The sequence below is a fragment of the Cetorhinus maximus genome, chromosome 3 (genome assembly GCF_964194155.1).
Source record: "Cetorhinus maximus chromosome 3, sCetMax3.hap1.1, whole genome shotgun sequence".
Lineage (NCBI taxonomy): Eukaryota > Metazoa > Chordata > Chondrichthyes > Lamniformes > Cetorhinidae > Cetorhinus > Cetorhinus maximus.
The window spans coordinates 11360015-11374767 of record NC_135881.1 but is presented as its reverse complement, the minus strand read 5'-3'; the positions used below and the strand labels follow the sequence as shown (position 1 = coordinate 11374767).

Below are 14753 nucleotides of genomic sequence, written 5' to 3'. Positions count from 1 at the left end.
CCGTACGTCACAGGGATGGACATGTTGGCCAACGAACGGCTGGAGAGCGGGTGGGCAGGTCATGTGAAGAATCCTCCAGGGATACATTTAATCACAGTTGGCAACCCTAGCTTTGGGGCGTTTCATTACGTTAGAGGGGTGTGCTGTAAATAAAAGGTTGTTGCTGGTTCCATAGGAATAAGGAGAAATCTCATTCAGGTAACTCAGAAAGTACACACAACACGGCAAACACTTCAAGCGTTCATTGTTTTTATTTTATTACACAAAACTAGTCCTGTAGTAGAGTCAAATTCTCAGATCAGTTTGAGACAGAAAGGAGGAGAATGCAGAGTTCTAGTTAGCAAAAGGCAAGATGTTATTCATCTCCACCCACATGCCACCGCCACCCCCCCCCATCCCCCAAAGCCCCCTTCAACAAACCAAAAACTGTGGAGAAATTCCCTCCAGGAAACCCCTCACCGCTCCAGGTAATTGGAGGCTTCCTCACCCCTGCCCCTTAACCCACGTCCGAACATCAACCTGGGCAGCTCCTGATGAATGTGCAGCTCATGGTGAATGCGACCATGGCATTCGAAAGCTACCTGTGCTGCAATAGGACCTTTGCCCTCAGTTCGATCGTTGATAACTTGCCCTGTTCTTACTGGGCAACGTGGTTTGTCATTAGGAGTTGCCAAGCCTTTAGTATTGGCCTGGAATCTCCAGCCTGACCTCTCAGACACTGCTGGGTCCAACACCATGAAGCTAAAATCCTGGGGCTTTAAACAAAGTAGCATTTCCTTCAAAAGTACTTCATTGGCTGTAAAGCATTTTGGAATGTCCTGTAGTTATAAAAGGCTCTACATAAATATAAGTCTCTTTTTAGTTACAAAAATATTGGAGATTGGGGCAAAAATCCCTGACAGTCAAGAGAAATCCAATTGGATAACAAAGTACCTGTCCCCCTTCCCCATTGTCCACTGAAGGGCAGTGGCACCTGGAAGATTGGCCAATGGCAGGAGTGAGAGGGCGGGGCAGTTTCAGGTCACGTGATAAAAACCCTAGGAATGCACCCAATCAGAATTGGCAACTCCAATGTGGAGCTTGTTGGGACGATGCATGTTTATAACAGTTAAAAAAATAATGAAGAGTCATTTTTTTTGGGCGGGGTGGGGGGGAGGCAGGGGTTGCTGGAGACATTTTGGACGGTGTGGCAAATAGTGAAATAAGACCCTAGGGTTAGTTAGCCTGGCCGGTTTTGCATCAGGTAGTGCGGTTCATTTTCATAGGTTCTTCGGGAAGCTCTGAAGGGTAAATTGGATCCTTGGGGGGGCGGGGGGGTGGGGGGGTGGAAAATGGGGGGTGGGACTGTAGAATTTTAACCCAACTCACCCATAGGAAACTGATGGAGTCAAATCGGCCGCCGGCCAATCGGAAAATCAAATCAATCAAGGCGGGCGTGTTGATTGGTTGGCGAAATTGATTGTGTCAGTTTCTCACTGCGGGAGTTGTGGTAAAATTATATCCCCCTACACCCACCTCCCTCCCCAACCCCCGCCCAACCAAAATGTCCATTCATTCAACCCCCCTCACTTGATTCAGGATGGCATGACACTGAGGTATTTGAAATGTTTGATGAACTTATATCATGTACAATTTGATGGACTTGTAACATCACGTTAACGTCACATAATGTCAGGTAACATCACATGTGCTATGTCACACCACCTAACGTGACAGACCATGACATGCTAGGAAATGTCACATGTTAGATGATGTCACATCACATCACAGGTGGGGGACGGAGGTGAAACTCGCTCTACGAGTTTTACAAATGTAACAAGTTCTCTTAACCATTTTACCTGGGGCCTAGTTCTCAAAAAAATCATAAAACTTAGTCAAAAAGATGAGGGCTCTGAACGTCGCTGGCTGGGCCAGCATTTATTGCCCATCCCTAGTTACCCTTGAGAAGGTGGTGGTGAGCTGCCTTCTTGAACTGCTGCAGTCCATGTGGTGTAGGTACACCCACAGTGCTGTTAGGGAGGGAGTTCCAGGATTTTGACCCAGCGACAGTGAAGGAACGGCCGATATATTTCCAAGTCAGGCTGGTGAGCGACTTGGAGGGGGGACTTGCAGGTGAGAGGAACATAGGGATAGGAGGCCGTTCAGCCCCTCAGTCCTGTTCCACCCATTCAATGCGATCATGACTGATCTGTCTCCTATCGGATCTGGTGATGCTCTCCCGCCCCTGCTGCCCTTGTCCTTCTAGGTGAGGAGGGGACTGCATGCTCTGGAGTTTACGGACACAAGCTGTCTCCCTCCACTTCCCTCGATTCCCCAGTCTGCCGCCCTCTAATCCATCCTGGAAACTTGACAAAAAGAAACTGCTCCAAACAAGCCCACCCATCTCTGAAGGAAAGCCCTCTATGTCCATTGCCTGAGCCAGTGACCCACGCTACTCGATATTCCCGAATACGGCTTCAAAATTAAAAAGGAGGAAAAGAAAGAATACAAAAGCAGGGAGAAAGGGTCAGTAACAAAGACAGTGAAATCACTGACCTCAAGCATTGCTGCTTGTGAGATGCTAATGGGGTTATTTCTGGAGTAATGGCCCATGAGGAATCGGATTGACCGCTCAGAGCCAGCAAGCGTGTAGCGTCGCCGTCTCTTCTACTGGATTATTTTGGTGACTGTTTCCTGCACCCTCCATTTTGCTCCCTTCCTTTCCTTCACCACATTGACTTGTTGCTGGGGTTACGGTTCCACAGGGTGGTTGGCACAGTTATCGTTGCCTTCTAGGTGCCCTCACAGGCCGGTGGTCATTCACCGCTCAGGGTGGTTAGATGCCAAAGTGCCTATTTTGACTGGGTAGGGGTGCGTTGCAGTTCACTTGGGAAGAGTTGCTGTGGCAACACGCCCCCTTTTACCTGCATGTTACAGTCTGGAGCTATGGATAGTCATGGTAGAGGCTCCAACGTTCCTTCCATCACATGGCTGGCCAGGAACCTCTCCCGCCCTTACCACCTGCCATTGGCATGTGTTGGAAGAGTTTACAGGCTGTTACTCAACCTGGGCGGCTGCGTTATGAACGCATCTTCCATGGCCGCCAAGTCCTAGGGTGGGTCTTGAACTCAGAGCTTCCGGTTCAGAGGCAGGGACGCTGCCCACTGCACCAGAAGGTGTCCTATTTGACTGTGTAGGGCATCGTAATTGAGCCAGATGCAGCCCCCAGGTTCCGCACATGCGCACCTTCACCGGGCATCACCCGATAATGACTGGGAGTGAGGTCCCTTCCTTAATTCCCATTCTTCACCTTCCCCCACCGCCCCCCCAACCCCCATTCTCCAACCACCCTACCCCACCTCACCTCAACTCACCCAACACCCCTCCTCCCAAACTAGCAACACTGCAGGCATCTCCAGTGCCAGCGGACACGGGCCCATTCAGCTCAGTGCCGCACACGGAGTGGTGCACACGACCATCACTGGGGAACGGCCTCTGAACGGTGAACAATGTGGAAATGGTGGCAGACGTGACAGCCCGGAGGCCGAGTTAAGGGTGAGATAATTGGCAAATAAACTCCTCTCAGCACCGCCTGAAGTGGAATCAGGAACCCACAATGGCAAACTACCAGGGGTGCATCCCTCATTGGGAGGCCCACATTCTTTTGTGGGCCTTCCACAGAACCTGCTCTCTGTGCAATGAAAACTCTTTTTTGATAAACTGCAGACTATTATAATATTGACCTTTTAGAATCTGTGGCACTGCACCAAGCGCTTAATATTTGGAAACTAAAAAAAAAAGAAAAAAAAAAAAAATATGTATATCCTGACTTCTATTTTCTAATTATTGCTCCACCCAGCGCCTGCCCTCCACAGACACATGGGAATCTGGTTGATTTAAGACTGAAGATGCTGCAGAGCGGAGACAGATAGTTCCTTTAGAAAAGGTTCTTCTGTTTCTTCAGGATCATTTGCCGCCAGTCAGGTGCATCGCGAAACTCCTCGCGCGTCATCCCGAAAATGTCCACAAAGTCTTCGTCAGACAGGTATTGCTGCAGAGGAACCAAACATCGTGCTTATTTTCAGTGCGGTGACAATAGTCTCTATGGTGGGGGGTGGCGGGGGAGACATTATTGGACCAGTGCACCACAGCGCACCAGTAAATCTGATTTCCCCTCCTCAAAACACCCACCTCCCCTCCCCCATCCAGTCCAAAGCTTGGTTCCTACGAGCTTATAGCGCAGGGAGGAGGCCATTTGGCCCATCGCGCCTGTGCCAGCTCTTTTGAAAGGGCTATTCAATTAGACCCGCTCCCTCCAACTCTCTCCCCATCGCCCTGCAAGTTTTGCCCCTTCAAGCATTTTCAGGGGGAGATGGCGGCATAGTGGGCACGTCACTGGACTTGTACTCCAGAGGCCCCAGGCTAATCCTCTGGGGCCAAGGGTTCAAATCCCATCATGGCGACTGGCGGAATTTAAATTCAATTAATAAAATCTGGAATATAAAGCTAGTCTCAGTAATGGTGACCATGAAACTATCATTGACTGTTGTTAAAACCCATCTGGCTCACTAATGTCCTTTAGGGAAGGAAATCTGCTGTCCTTACCTGGTCTGGCCTACATGTGACTCCAGACCCACAGCACTGTGGTCGACTATTGGCTGCCCTCTGAAATGGCCTAGCAAGTCACTCAGCTCAAGATTAGGGATGGGCAACACATGCTGGTCTTGCCAGTGACACCCACATTCCAAGAAAGAAGAAAAGTATCACTCTTTGGAAAGTTATTATTTAATGAACTTCCCCCACCCTTTCGGGCAGCGCATTCCAGATCACAACAACTCGCTGTGTTTTAAAGAAATAATTCTCCTCATCACCCCTATAGTTATTTTTTTGCCAATGATTCTAAGTCTGTGTCCTCTGGTCACTTAGCCATGGGTCAGCGCAAATAATTTCTCCTTATTTACTCCTTCATAATGTTGAACACCTCGATTAACTTCCCTGAACCTTCTCTGCTCTAGGGAGAACAATCCCGGCTTCTCCAGCCTCTCCGCGTTAACTGAAGCCCCTCGTCCCTGGGACCATTCGAGTGAATCTCCTCCGCACCCTCTCTCAGGCCTCCTCATCCTTCCTAAAGTACGGTGCCCAGATGGGGACACAATATCCCAGCTGGGGCCTGACCAGCGACGTGTGAAGGTTCCGGAGAACATCCTTCCTTTCGCAAAGGAAAAGAAAGACTTTGGGTGCTGGAAATCTGAAACAAAAAAAATACCCCCAGAAAATGCTGCAAATACTCAGCAGGCCTGGTAGCAACTGGGGAGAGAGAGAAACCGAGTCAGTGTTTCAGGTCGGTGTTAACTTTCCCCAGCGTCTGTGAAAGGTCATCGACCTGAAACATTGGCTGGAATTTTCCAGCCCCTCCCCACCTCGGTGGCAGGTACCCCCCCCCACCCCACCCCCCAACAGCCATCAGAATCCCCATCCCCGTCAGCGGGACCGGAAGATCTTGTCGGCACGAGGATGGCTGGAAAATTCCGGCCATTAACTCCGTCTCTCTCTCTCTCCAAAGACTATTTCCAGCATTTTCTGATTTCAACCCCTTGCTTTTCTGACCCTCTACCTCAGTTTGCAAGGCCAAAGGTCACTCCATTTACAAGGCCAGGGTAACCTCCTCAACTTGACCTACCATCTTCAAAGATGCGGGTACATACACCCGACCCCCGCCCCAGACCTCCCCAAGCCTTCACCCTCTTCAAAGTCGCACCGTCTCTTTTCTCACCTCCTTTCTTCCAGGATCTACTCCGTCGGGTAGCTCATCCGCTGCCTTGTTCATAAGCATCTCCCGTGGGTAATATTCCTTCCCATTGACAACGGAGGGTCCGGAGGAGGCTGGGGGAGCAGGGCTGGTGCTTCCAGAAGTTTGGGGTGGGAAGGTTGGGGCAGCGGCGGCTGGGGGATGGGGAAAAGCTGAGCTCGGTGCAGGGGTCTGGCCTCCCTTTCTGTTCAGGTCTGTGTTGTTGAGGTCCTGGATGTGTTCGTGAGAGAGAAACGCATTTGTTAGAAAGGCCTTTGCTTTGTTGAAAAGGTAAATAACCTGTCAGAGCGACGTATAATCTGGAGTAGGGGGAGGTGTCAGACTGTTCCCCACCTATCACCACTTCAGCCTTGGCAGAGGGTCAGTGCTAGGGCGTCCAATCACGGCCTTTCCAGTTTGGGGAATATTGGCTGGTCTTTCATTTGAGGCTTTTCTCTCCTCCCTGCCTCACTCTTCCTTCCTCTTCTTCTTTGTTCTCCCTCTTCCTCCCTTCCTCCATCTCTCTCCCTCTTTTCTCTCGCAGTATCCCTCCCTCCATCGCTCAATCTTCCTCCTTCTCTCTTGTTCTCCTTCTCCCTTTCTTCCTCTATCTCTCTTTCTTCTTTCTCCCCCACTCACTCTTCCTCCCTACTCCCTCTCTCCTCCTTTCCCTCCCTCTGTCCATCTCTCTTCCAACCTCTTGTTTTCCCTCTCCCTTTCTCCTTCCTGCTCTCTCGCTCACTCTCCCTCCCTCTCCCTCTCCTCCTCCATCTCTCTCTCTCTCTTCCTTGCTGTCACTCCTTCTCCTTCCCCAATCCCACTCTCTTTCCCTTGGTCTATCTTCCACTCTTGCCTCCCTCTCTCCCGTGCTCCCGGTCCTGCCTACCTCTCTCACTCACTCTCCCATCATTTTGATTCATTCACGGGATGTGGGCCTCGCTGGCTGGGCCAGCATTTATTGCCCATCCCTAATTGCCCTCGAGAATGTGGTGGTGAGCTGCCTTCTTGAACCGCTGCAGTCCAAGTGGTGTAGGTACACCCACAGTGCTGTTAGGGAGGGAGTTCCAGGATTTTGACCCAGTGGCAGTGAAGGAACGGCGATATATTTCCAAGACAGGATGGAGATCCTCCCTCTTGTGCTCTTTACCCATCCTGTGCTATCCCTCTGAGGAACTCAGAGGGGAGGGTAAGGTGAGGTGAGTTGAGATAAGGTGAGTTGAGATGGAGGTTGAAATCAGGGAGGATGAGAAGTCACTTGGTGCAGAGGCTGAGAGAGGAGAGCAGTGAAGAAATCTCAGTGGAAAACATGGGATGGAACTCAGGTGGGTGGGAGCGAATGAAAATTTTAAGGGAAAGAGAAGAGGGGTGGAAGAAGATAGTGGACTCAAAAGGAGGGCAATTTGCCAGAGGAGAACAGCGCAAAGTGAGACTTGCTGATCAGGGCCACACAGCCACTGTTGAAAGTTGGGGTGGGACAGGCGGTAGAGAGATAACCAAGTGGGGAACTTTCAGTAAAGGGCCTGACTCGTGAGCCAAGTTTCTGCTAAGGTCAGGATGTCATGCAAACACCGGCCATAAGCTCATGGTTGGAATGGGCTTTGTTCACACTCCTTCCTTTACACCTCAGATCCAGTCCCATCCACCCCTCCCTCCCCCCAACCCCCCCACTCCATCCTTGTGATTTGCAGAGAAACCCTAGAAAGGGCAGAGAGGAGGACTACCCAAAGGGGTGTCACACATCTTGTGCTGAGTGGCTGTTTGTTGTGATGTGATTTGGAAATGGATGGAATGAGAGAGCTCGTCCAATAAGGCAATATAAGACATAAGACAGTAATAAAATAACTGCCAGTACTCACCACAGAGATCTGCGTGATCCCCGAGACATCTCCCAGTTTATATTTCATCTCATCATAGTGGCTTGTATTGCCAGTCTAAAAGGAAAGAGGCAAAGTTATCTTCATGTAGTGTCCTGTCCATTTACACCTAAATCAAGATCAATCTCCTGCTCTGATTTTTAGCTGATGGATTGGGTGTGGTGGTGTTGAGGTGCTGTGGCGGGGGGGGACAGGGTGCGTCTGGTGGGGGTGGCAGGGTGGGGCAAGTGGCAGCTTCATTGGGGTCAGGTTGACCGAAATTCCTGGTGAAGGGAGGTGGCAGTTGCTCTGACGCCCCTCCCTGTGGCCAGCTTTGGAACAGCAGCGGCTCAAAGGTTGGGCGTACGAAGCCTGTTCCCTCTCTGGCCTACAGATGGCGCAAGAAGTGCACCTCCATTGTTGAACAACACAACACTAATGGAGCTCACACTGAAAAGACCAACCTCTGGTCAAGATAATAAGAGGAGGCAGTGGCTGTGAACCTGTGCCGTTTTTAACATGGTACATGGAATGGTAGATTTGGAATGGGAAAAATGAGAAGCAACGAGCTGCACCAACAGAGACCAGTGGGTGTACATGAGGCAGGACAACTTGAGGAGGCTGCTTTAAAAAAAAAGCAAATGGAATCCTGGGCTTTATTAATCGGGAAAAGGGCTGGGTTTTATGGCCTGCTCCCCCGCTCAGCGAGGGGGCAAGGAAATTACAAGGAGGGGCAAGCCCACTGCCTTCCTGCCCACCACCACCCCTCACGCCAAGCTGCCCCCCACCCCGAGAATACACTAGGTGGGCGGGCACCAAAATCGGCAGCCCATCCCGCCACATTGAAATCGATCATTAAAGGTTAATTGAGCCTTGTTACCAAGCCGATTGACTGGGATGTTAGGGCTGCCTGTGCTACCATGATATGGTTGGCGTGGGCAGGTGGGCAGCATGTTTTCTGAGGCCATGGTGAAAAAGGGCGGGAAGGGAGATGGGGGGGGGTGAGGAGGGGGTGGGGGGGTTACATCATCCGGGGGCTGCCCTGTGCACATCAAGGGCCCCCGCCCAGCCCCCCATAAGTTGTCACTGCCCTCTTCTTTCCTCACCACCTGCCCTGGTCCAAGACCTCGCCCGCCCCCGCCACCACCCCACCACCCCTCGGACTCAGATCGCCCCCTGCCCTAAAAGCCCGGGATTGACCCATCGGGCGGCAGCCATTGTTCTCCTTCCTGCCCCTTCCTACAGTCCTGGGAGCGCCCACTACTGAGCGCTGGCGCTGCTGGGACTATGGGTAGCAGATTGGCTGGGAGCTCTCGAGGGAGGGGCTTCCTCCCACTGAGGGGGCAGAAGCCCCCTCTCTCAGCCAGCCCGCTGGCAGTGTTTTATGGCAGCGAGGCCGGTTTCTTTCTGGTGTGCCTTTCCAGTGGGGTTTGGGTGGGGCGGGGTGGGGGGGGTGAAGAGCGGAGGGGGTATGGGTGAGCAGTCTGCCCCCCACCCCCATAAAATCCAGCCCATAAGAGTACAAAAGCCGGGTATTTATTGCACCACCTGCAGGCGAGAGAGGGAACAGGCTTCAGACTCCCAACATAGAGACGCTGCTGTTCCAAAGCTGGCCACTGGGAGGGGCATCGGAGCAACCGTCACCTTCCTTCACCAGGAACTGTCAAGTCAACCCGTGTAGGCCCCGGCTGGAGTATTTGTGCCCCATTCTGGGCGCCGCTTTAGGGAGGGTGTGAAAGCCTTGGAGAGGGTACTGAGGAATGGGACCAGGGGTAGGGGAACTTCAGATACGTGATGCGATTCATGGAGCTGGAATTGTTCGGCTTAGAGCAGAGAGGGTGAAGGGGGAGATGAGCAGAGGGTTCAATATCATGAAGAGTTTGATGGGGTAAATAAGGAGAAACAGTTTCCATTGTTAGGAGGCTCGGTTAGCAGAGGCCATAGATTTAAGGTTAATTGGCAAAAGAACCAGGGAGGACGTGAGGAGAATTTTTTTTAAGCAGCAAGCTGATACGATTTGAAATGCACTGTATGAAAGGGGATTGAAGTAGATTCAATAGTTAATGTGCAAAAAAATACTTAAGGACAGGAATCTGCAGAGTTACAGGGAAAGGGCAAGGGAGTGGGGCTAACTGGAGAGCTCTTCCAAAGAGCTAGCACAAGCTAGATGGGCTGAATGGCCACGATAAGATTCCATGAACGTACATCAGTGCCTTCAGTAGAAAGGAAGATAAATGAACCTTAACGTCTCAGAGAAAAATTCACAGTCGATGGTTCGTAGTTTCTCTATTTAAGAACACTCAGCGCAGCGAGTTTCACAGGCCATGGTGTCTTTAAAATGAGGGGAGGGAGGGAGGGTGGATATATTTCAAATATTTGTCAAAGTGTTCCAGCTCAGGAGGCTCTCTGTCTGACTTACGCTCCATTTATGCGAATCCCAGGCGTTGAACCACCCGGTGAATGTCAGGGGTTCGTTGCCTTGCTTCACTAGGATGATGGGTGTGTCCAGGTCCCGTTCAGATGGGTGAGTTTGAAGGTACTCTATCGCCAACATGTCCGCCTGTTTCTTCTCGTGATCGTTGGCTGACCGGCCCACCCACAGGAACACCTACAAGACAGGGGACAACATAGGAGATAAAGGCAAGATTTAAACCTTCAGTCTTTAAACCGCCAGCAATTGGTGGGGTTGTGTGGAGGGGTGGGGTGGGGCTGTGTTGGGGGGGTGGGGTGGGGTTGTGTTGGGGGGGTGGGGTGGGGTTGTGTTGGGGGGGTGGGGTGGGGTTGTGTGGGGGGGTGGGTGGGGTTGTGTGGAGAGGTAGGGTGGGGTTGTGTGGAGGGGTGGGGTGGGGTGGGGTTGTGTGGAGGGGTGGGGTGGGGTTGTGTGGAGGGGTGGGGTGGGGTTGTGTAGAGGGGTGGGGTGGTGTGTGGGGGGTGGGGTGGGGTTGTGTGGAGGGGTGGGGAGGGGTTGTGTGGAGGGGTGGGGTGGGGTGGGGTTGTGTGGAGGGGTGGGGTGGGGTTGTGTGGAGGGGTGGGGTGGGGTTGTGTAGAGGGGTGGGGTGGTGTGTGGGGGGTGGGGTGGGGTTGTGTGGAGGGGTGGGGAGGGGTTGTGTGGAGGGGTGGGGTGGGGTTGTGTGGAGGGGTGGGGTGGGGTTGTGTGGAGGGGTGGGGTGGGATTGTGTGGAGGGGTGGGGTGGGGTTGTGTGGAGGGGTGGGGAGGGGTTGTGTGGGGTTGTGTGGAGGGGTGGGTTGGGGTTGTGTGGGGGGGCGGGGTGGGGTTGTGTGGAGGGGTGGGGTTGTGTGGAGGGGTGGGGTTGTGTGGGGGGGTGGGGTGGGGTTGTGTGGAGGGGTGGGGTGGGGCGGGCGGGGGGTTGGGGGTTGAGGGAACCCCAGTCTCAATCCATGTGGAGCCTTTGGCAGCCAGCAGTCAAGATGGCAACTTTAATGACAAGGCCTCAAGTTAGAGATAGTTCACTGGGTTGATTCACAAGGTCATAACAACACAAGAAACAGGAGCAGGAGTGGACCACTCGGCCCATCGAGCCTGCTCCACCATTCAGTACGATCATGGCTGATCTTGGGCTTCAACTCCATTTTCCTGCCCACTCCCCATATCCCTTAATTCCCTGAGAGACCAAAAATCTGTCTATCGCAGCCTTAAATGTATTCAGTGATGGAGCATCCACAACCCTCGGGGCTAGCGAATTCCAAAGGTTCACAACCCTTTGAGTGAAGAAATTTCTCCACATCTCAGTCCTAGACGAACGGCCCCTGTGTTTTAGGTTCCCCGACCAGCGGAGACAATCTCTCTGCGTCTACTCTATCAAACCCCTTCAGAATCTTGTAGGTTTCAATGAGATCACCTCTCATTCTTCTAAACTCCAGAGAATATAAGCCCAATTTATTCAGCCTCTTATCATAGGACAACCCCCTCATCCCAGGGACCAATCTAATGAACCTAGTGCCTCCAATGCAAGTACATCCTTCCTTAAATATGGGGACCAAAACTGCACCCAGTACTCCAGATGTGGTCACACGAAAGCCCTGTACAACTTGGAGCGAGACTTTTTAACTCTTGTACTCCATTCCTGGGATGGGAGGGTTTTCCTATGAAGGGTGATTGAGTAAATTGGGCCTATGGTCTCTGGAACTTACAAGAACGAGAGGTGATTTCATTGAAACATTTAAAATTCTTCGAGGGCTTGGGAGGGTAGATGCTGTTCCCTGGCTGGGAAATCTAGAACTAGGGGACATAGCCTCAGGGTAACGGTTTGGCCATTTAGGACTGAGATGAGGAGAAATTTCTTCACAAAGGGGGTTGTCGGTCTTTGGAACTCTCTAACCCCAGATGGTTGGGCAAGATCCATTGCTGAATGTTTTCAAGACTGAGATTGAATGATTTTTGAACACTAAGGGAAAGTATCGATGTGGACGATCAGCCAAGTTCGTATTAAATGACAGAGCAGGCTTGAGGGCCTACTCCTGCTCCTATTTCTTATGTTCTTAAGTTCCTAAGTACTGTCTCTGTAAACAGCCACTGGCAGAGTTACTATGACTTCACTGGAAGAGTGAAGGCTGAGGGATGACCGGACAGAGGGCTGCAAGATTATGACGGGGTAAAGTCAGGGAAACGTAGAGGAGATATTTCCACTTGTGGGTGAGACTAGAACTAGAATCCATAAATATAAGATAGTCACTAATAACTCCAATAAGGAACCTAGGAGTAACTTCTTTATTGGGAGGGTGGTTAGAATGTGGAACTTGCTACCACAAGGTGTGGATATAGATGCTAAGGGGAAGTGAGAAAAACTCATGAGGGAGAAAGGAACAGAAGGTTATGCTACTAATCATAGTGTAGTGGTAATATCACTAGACTAGCAATCTAAAGAACCAGATTAATGCTCTGCGGGTATGGGTTCAAATTTTACCATAGTAGCTGGTGGAATTTAAATTCAATTAATTAATAAATTCAATTGATACTCAATAAAATCTGGAATTGAAACTAGTCTCAGTAACAGTGACCATGAAACTATCATCGATTGTTGTAAAAACCAATCTGGTTCACTAACGTCCTTTAGGGAAGGAAATCTGCCATCCTTACCCGGTCTGGCCTACATGTGGCTCCAGACCCACAGCAATGTGGTTGACTCTTAACTGCGCTCAGAAATGGTTTAACAAACCATTCAGTTGCACCAAAACCGCTACAGACAAGACCCAATGCTGATTTATACAAGAATTTACATTCACTGGGCTGTATATTGAAAGGGAATTCAAAGGACCAAAAGGTGATGGAAACCACAAATAAAGGCTCTAAATGCAGCATCTCGTGTGGTAACAAATCATTCAGAGCAGGAAGGTCTCATATATGATCCTTGTCACACAGGCAACACAAATCAACTGAGCTGGAGTGATGGCATGTTTTATTCTTCCATGGGATGTGGGTGTCACTGGCAAGACCAGCATTTGTTGCCCATCCCTAATTGCCCTTAATCTGAGTGGCTTGCTAGGGGCCATTTCAGAGGGGGGTTAAGAGTCAGCCACATTGCTGTGGGTCTGGAGTCACATGTACTTCCCTAAAGGACACTAGTGAGCCAGATGGGTTTTTACAACAATCAATGATCATGGTCACATTATTGAGACTAGCTTTCAATTGAATTTAAATTCCACCAGCTGCCATGGTGGGATTTGAACCCATGTCCCCAGAACATCTGCCTGGGCGTTTGGATTACTGATCCAGCGATATTACCACTACGCCCCCACCTGCCATGTATAGGGAGGTCATCAATCAGTCAGGATTACTATGCAGTGACCTCCTTCTGTAGGCACATCTGGTCAGACAGGTCGAAGTGTGGTTGAAAGATCAAAGTTCCCACCATCGCTCACTGTGTTGGTACAGAGGGTTCACGGATGGTGGAGCAGACTCTTTAAGAGAAGGGTTAAGACAATAAACCTTGATGGGGGGGGATGCACCTTCTGTAATAAGTTACCGGGTCTTGGGCTAGAATTGGGCAAAGCTCCTGAAAAATGACAGGCCATTTTGCAAAGGTTCAGTGGGACTGATGTGGTCAGTGATGACGGCTCCTGAAGCTGTTCATACCTCTTCCCATGTATCCAATAACATGACATCATCCTCATCGAGGTCCTCTTGAGTGAAGGCAAAAATTTCAGTCATGATGAATCGCCCAGTCTGATTGGAGCATTCGAAGAGGCGAGGGTCATAATCACTTTCTTCCTCCTGAAACCTTCAGTTCAGATAAAAGGTCATAGGTTATCCACAGAGAGAGAGAGAGAGAGAGAGAGGGAGAGTAAGAGAGGATAATAGAGAGATCACTGAGTAACACAGAGTGAGGTTCAGAGAGAGAGAGAGAGTGAGAGAGGATGATAGAGAGATCACTGAGTAACAGAGTGAGGTTCAGAGAGAGCGAGAGAGAGAACATCACTGACCCACATAGAGTGAGGTTCAGAGAGAGAGACAGAGAGAGAGAGAGAGAGTGAGAGAGGATGATAGAGAGATCACTGAGTAACAGAGTGAGGTTGAGAGAGAGAGAGTAAGAGAGGATGATAGAGAGACCACTGAGTAACACAGAGTGAGGTTCAGAGAGAGAGAGATGAGAGAGTAAGAGGGGATGATAGAGAGATCACTGAGTAACAGAGTGAGGTTCAGAGAGAGAGAGTAAGAGGGGATGATAGAGAGACCACTGAGTAACACAGAGTGAGGTTCAGAGAGAGAGAGAGTAAGAGGGGATGATAGAGAGATCACTGAGTAACAGAGTGAGGTTCAGAGAGAGAGAGAGAGTAAGAGAGGATGATAGAGAGATCACTGAGTAACACAGAGTGAGGTTCAGAGAGAGAGAGACAGAGAGAGAGAGAGAGAGAGAGTGAGAGAGGATGATAGATCACTGAGTAACAGAGTGAGGTTGAGAGAGAGAGAGAGTAAGAGAGGATGATAGAGAGATCACTGAGTAACACAGAGTGAGGTTCAGAGAGAGTGAGAGAGGATGATAGAGACATCACTGAGTAACAGAGTGAGGTTCAGAGAGAGCGAGAGAGTCATCACTGACCCACACAGAGTGAGGTTCAGAGAGAGAGAGAGAGAGAGAGAGAGAGAACATCACTGACCCACATAGCGTGAGGTT

At 50.6% G+C, this 14753-nt stretch overlaps 1 protein-coding gene across 1 annotated transcript in view; it reads right to left on the bottom strand.

Annotated features, from left to right (window-relative positions):
* Positions 1–232: 232 nt before the first annotated feature.
* Positions 233–14753, bottom strand: part of vill (villin-like) — an 82673-nt gene continuing 68152 nt past the window's right edge. Inside the window, exons 16-20 of the mRNA XM_078536427.1 lie at positions 13715–13859; positions 10040–10228; positions 7624–7698; positions 5753–5998; positions 233–4030 (exon numbers count right to left, since the gene is read on the bottom strand). Of these exons, the coding sequence (XP_078392553.1) occupies positions 3917–4030; positions 5753–5998; positions 7624–7698; positions 10040–10228; positions 13715–13859 (769 nt within the window). The 3' untranslated portion in view covers positions 233–3916. The remainder of the gene's footprint in view (positions 4031–5752; positions 5999–7623; positions 7699–10039; positions 10229–13714; positions 13860–14753) is intronic.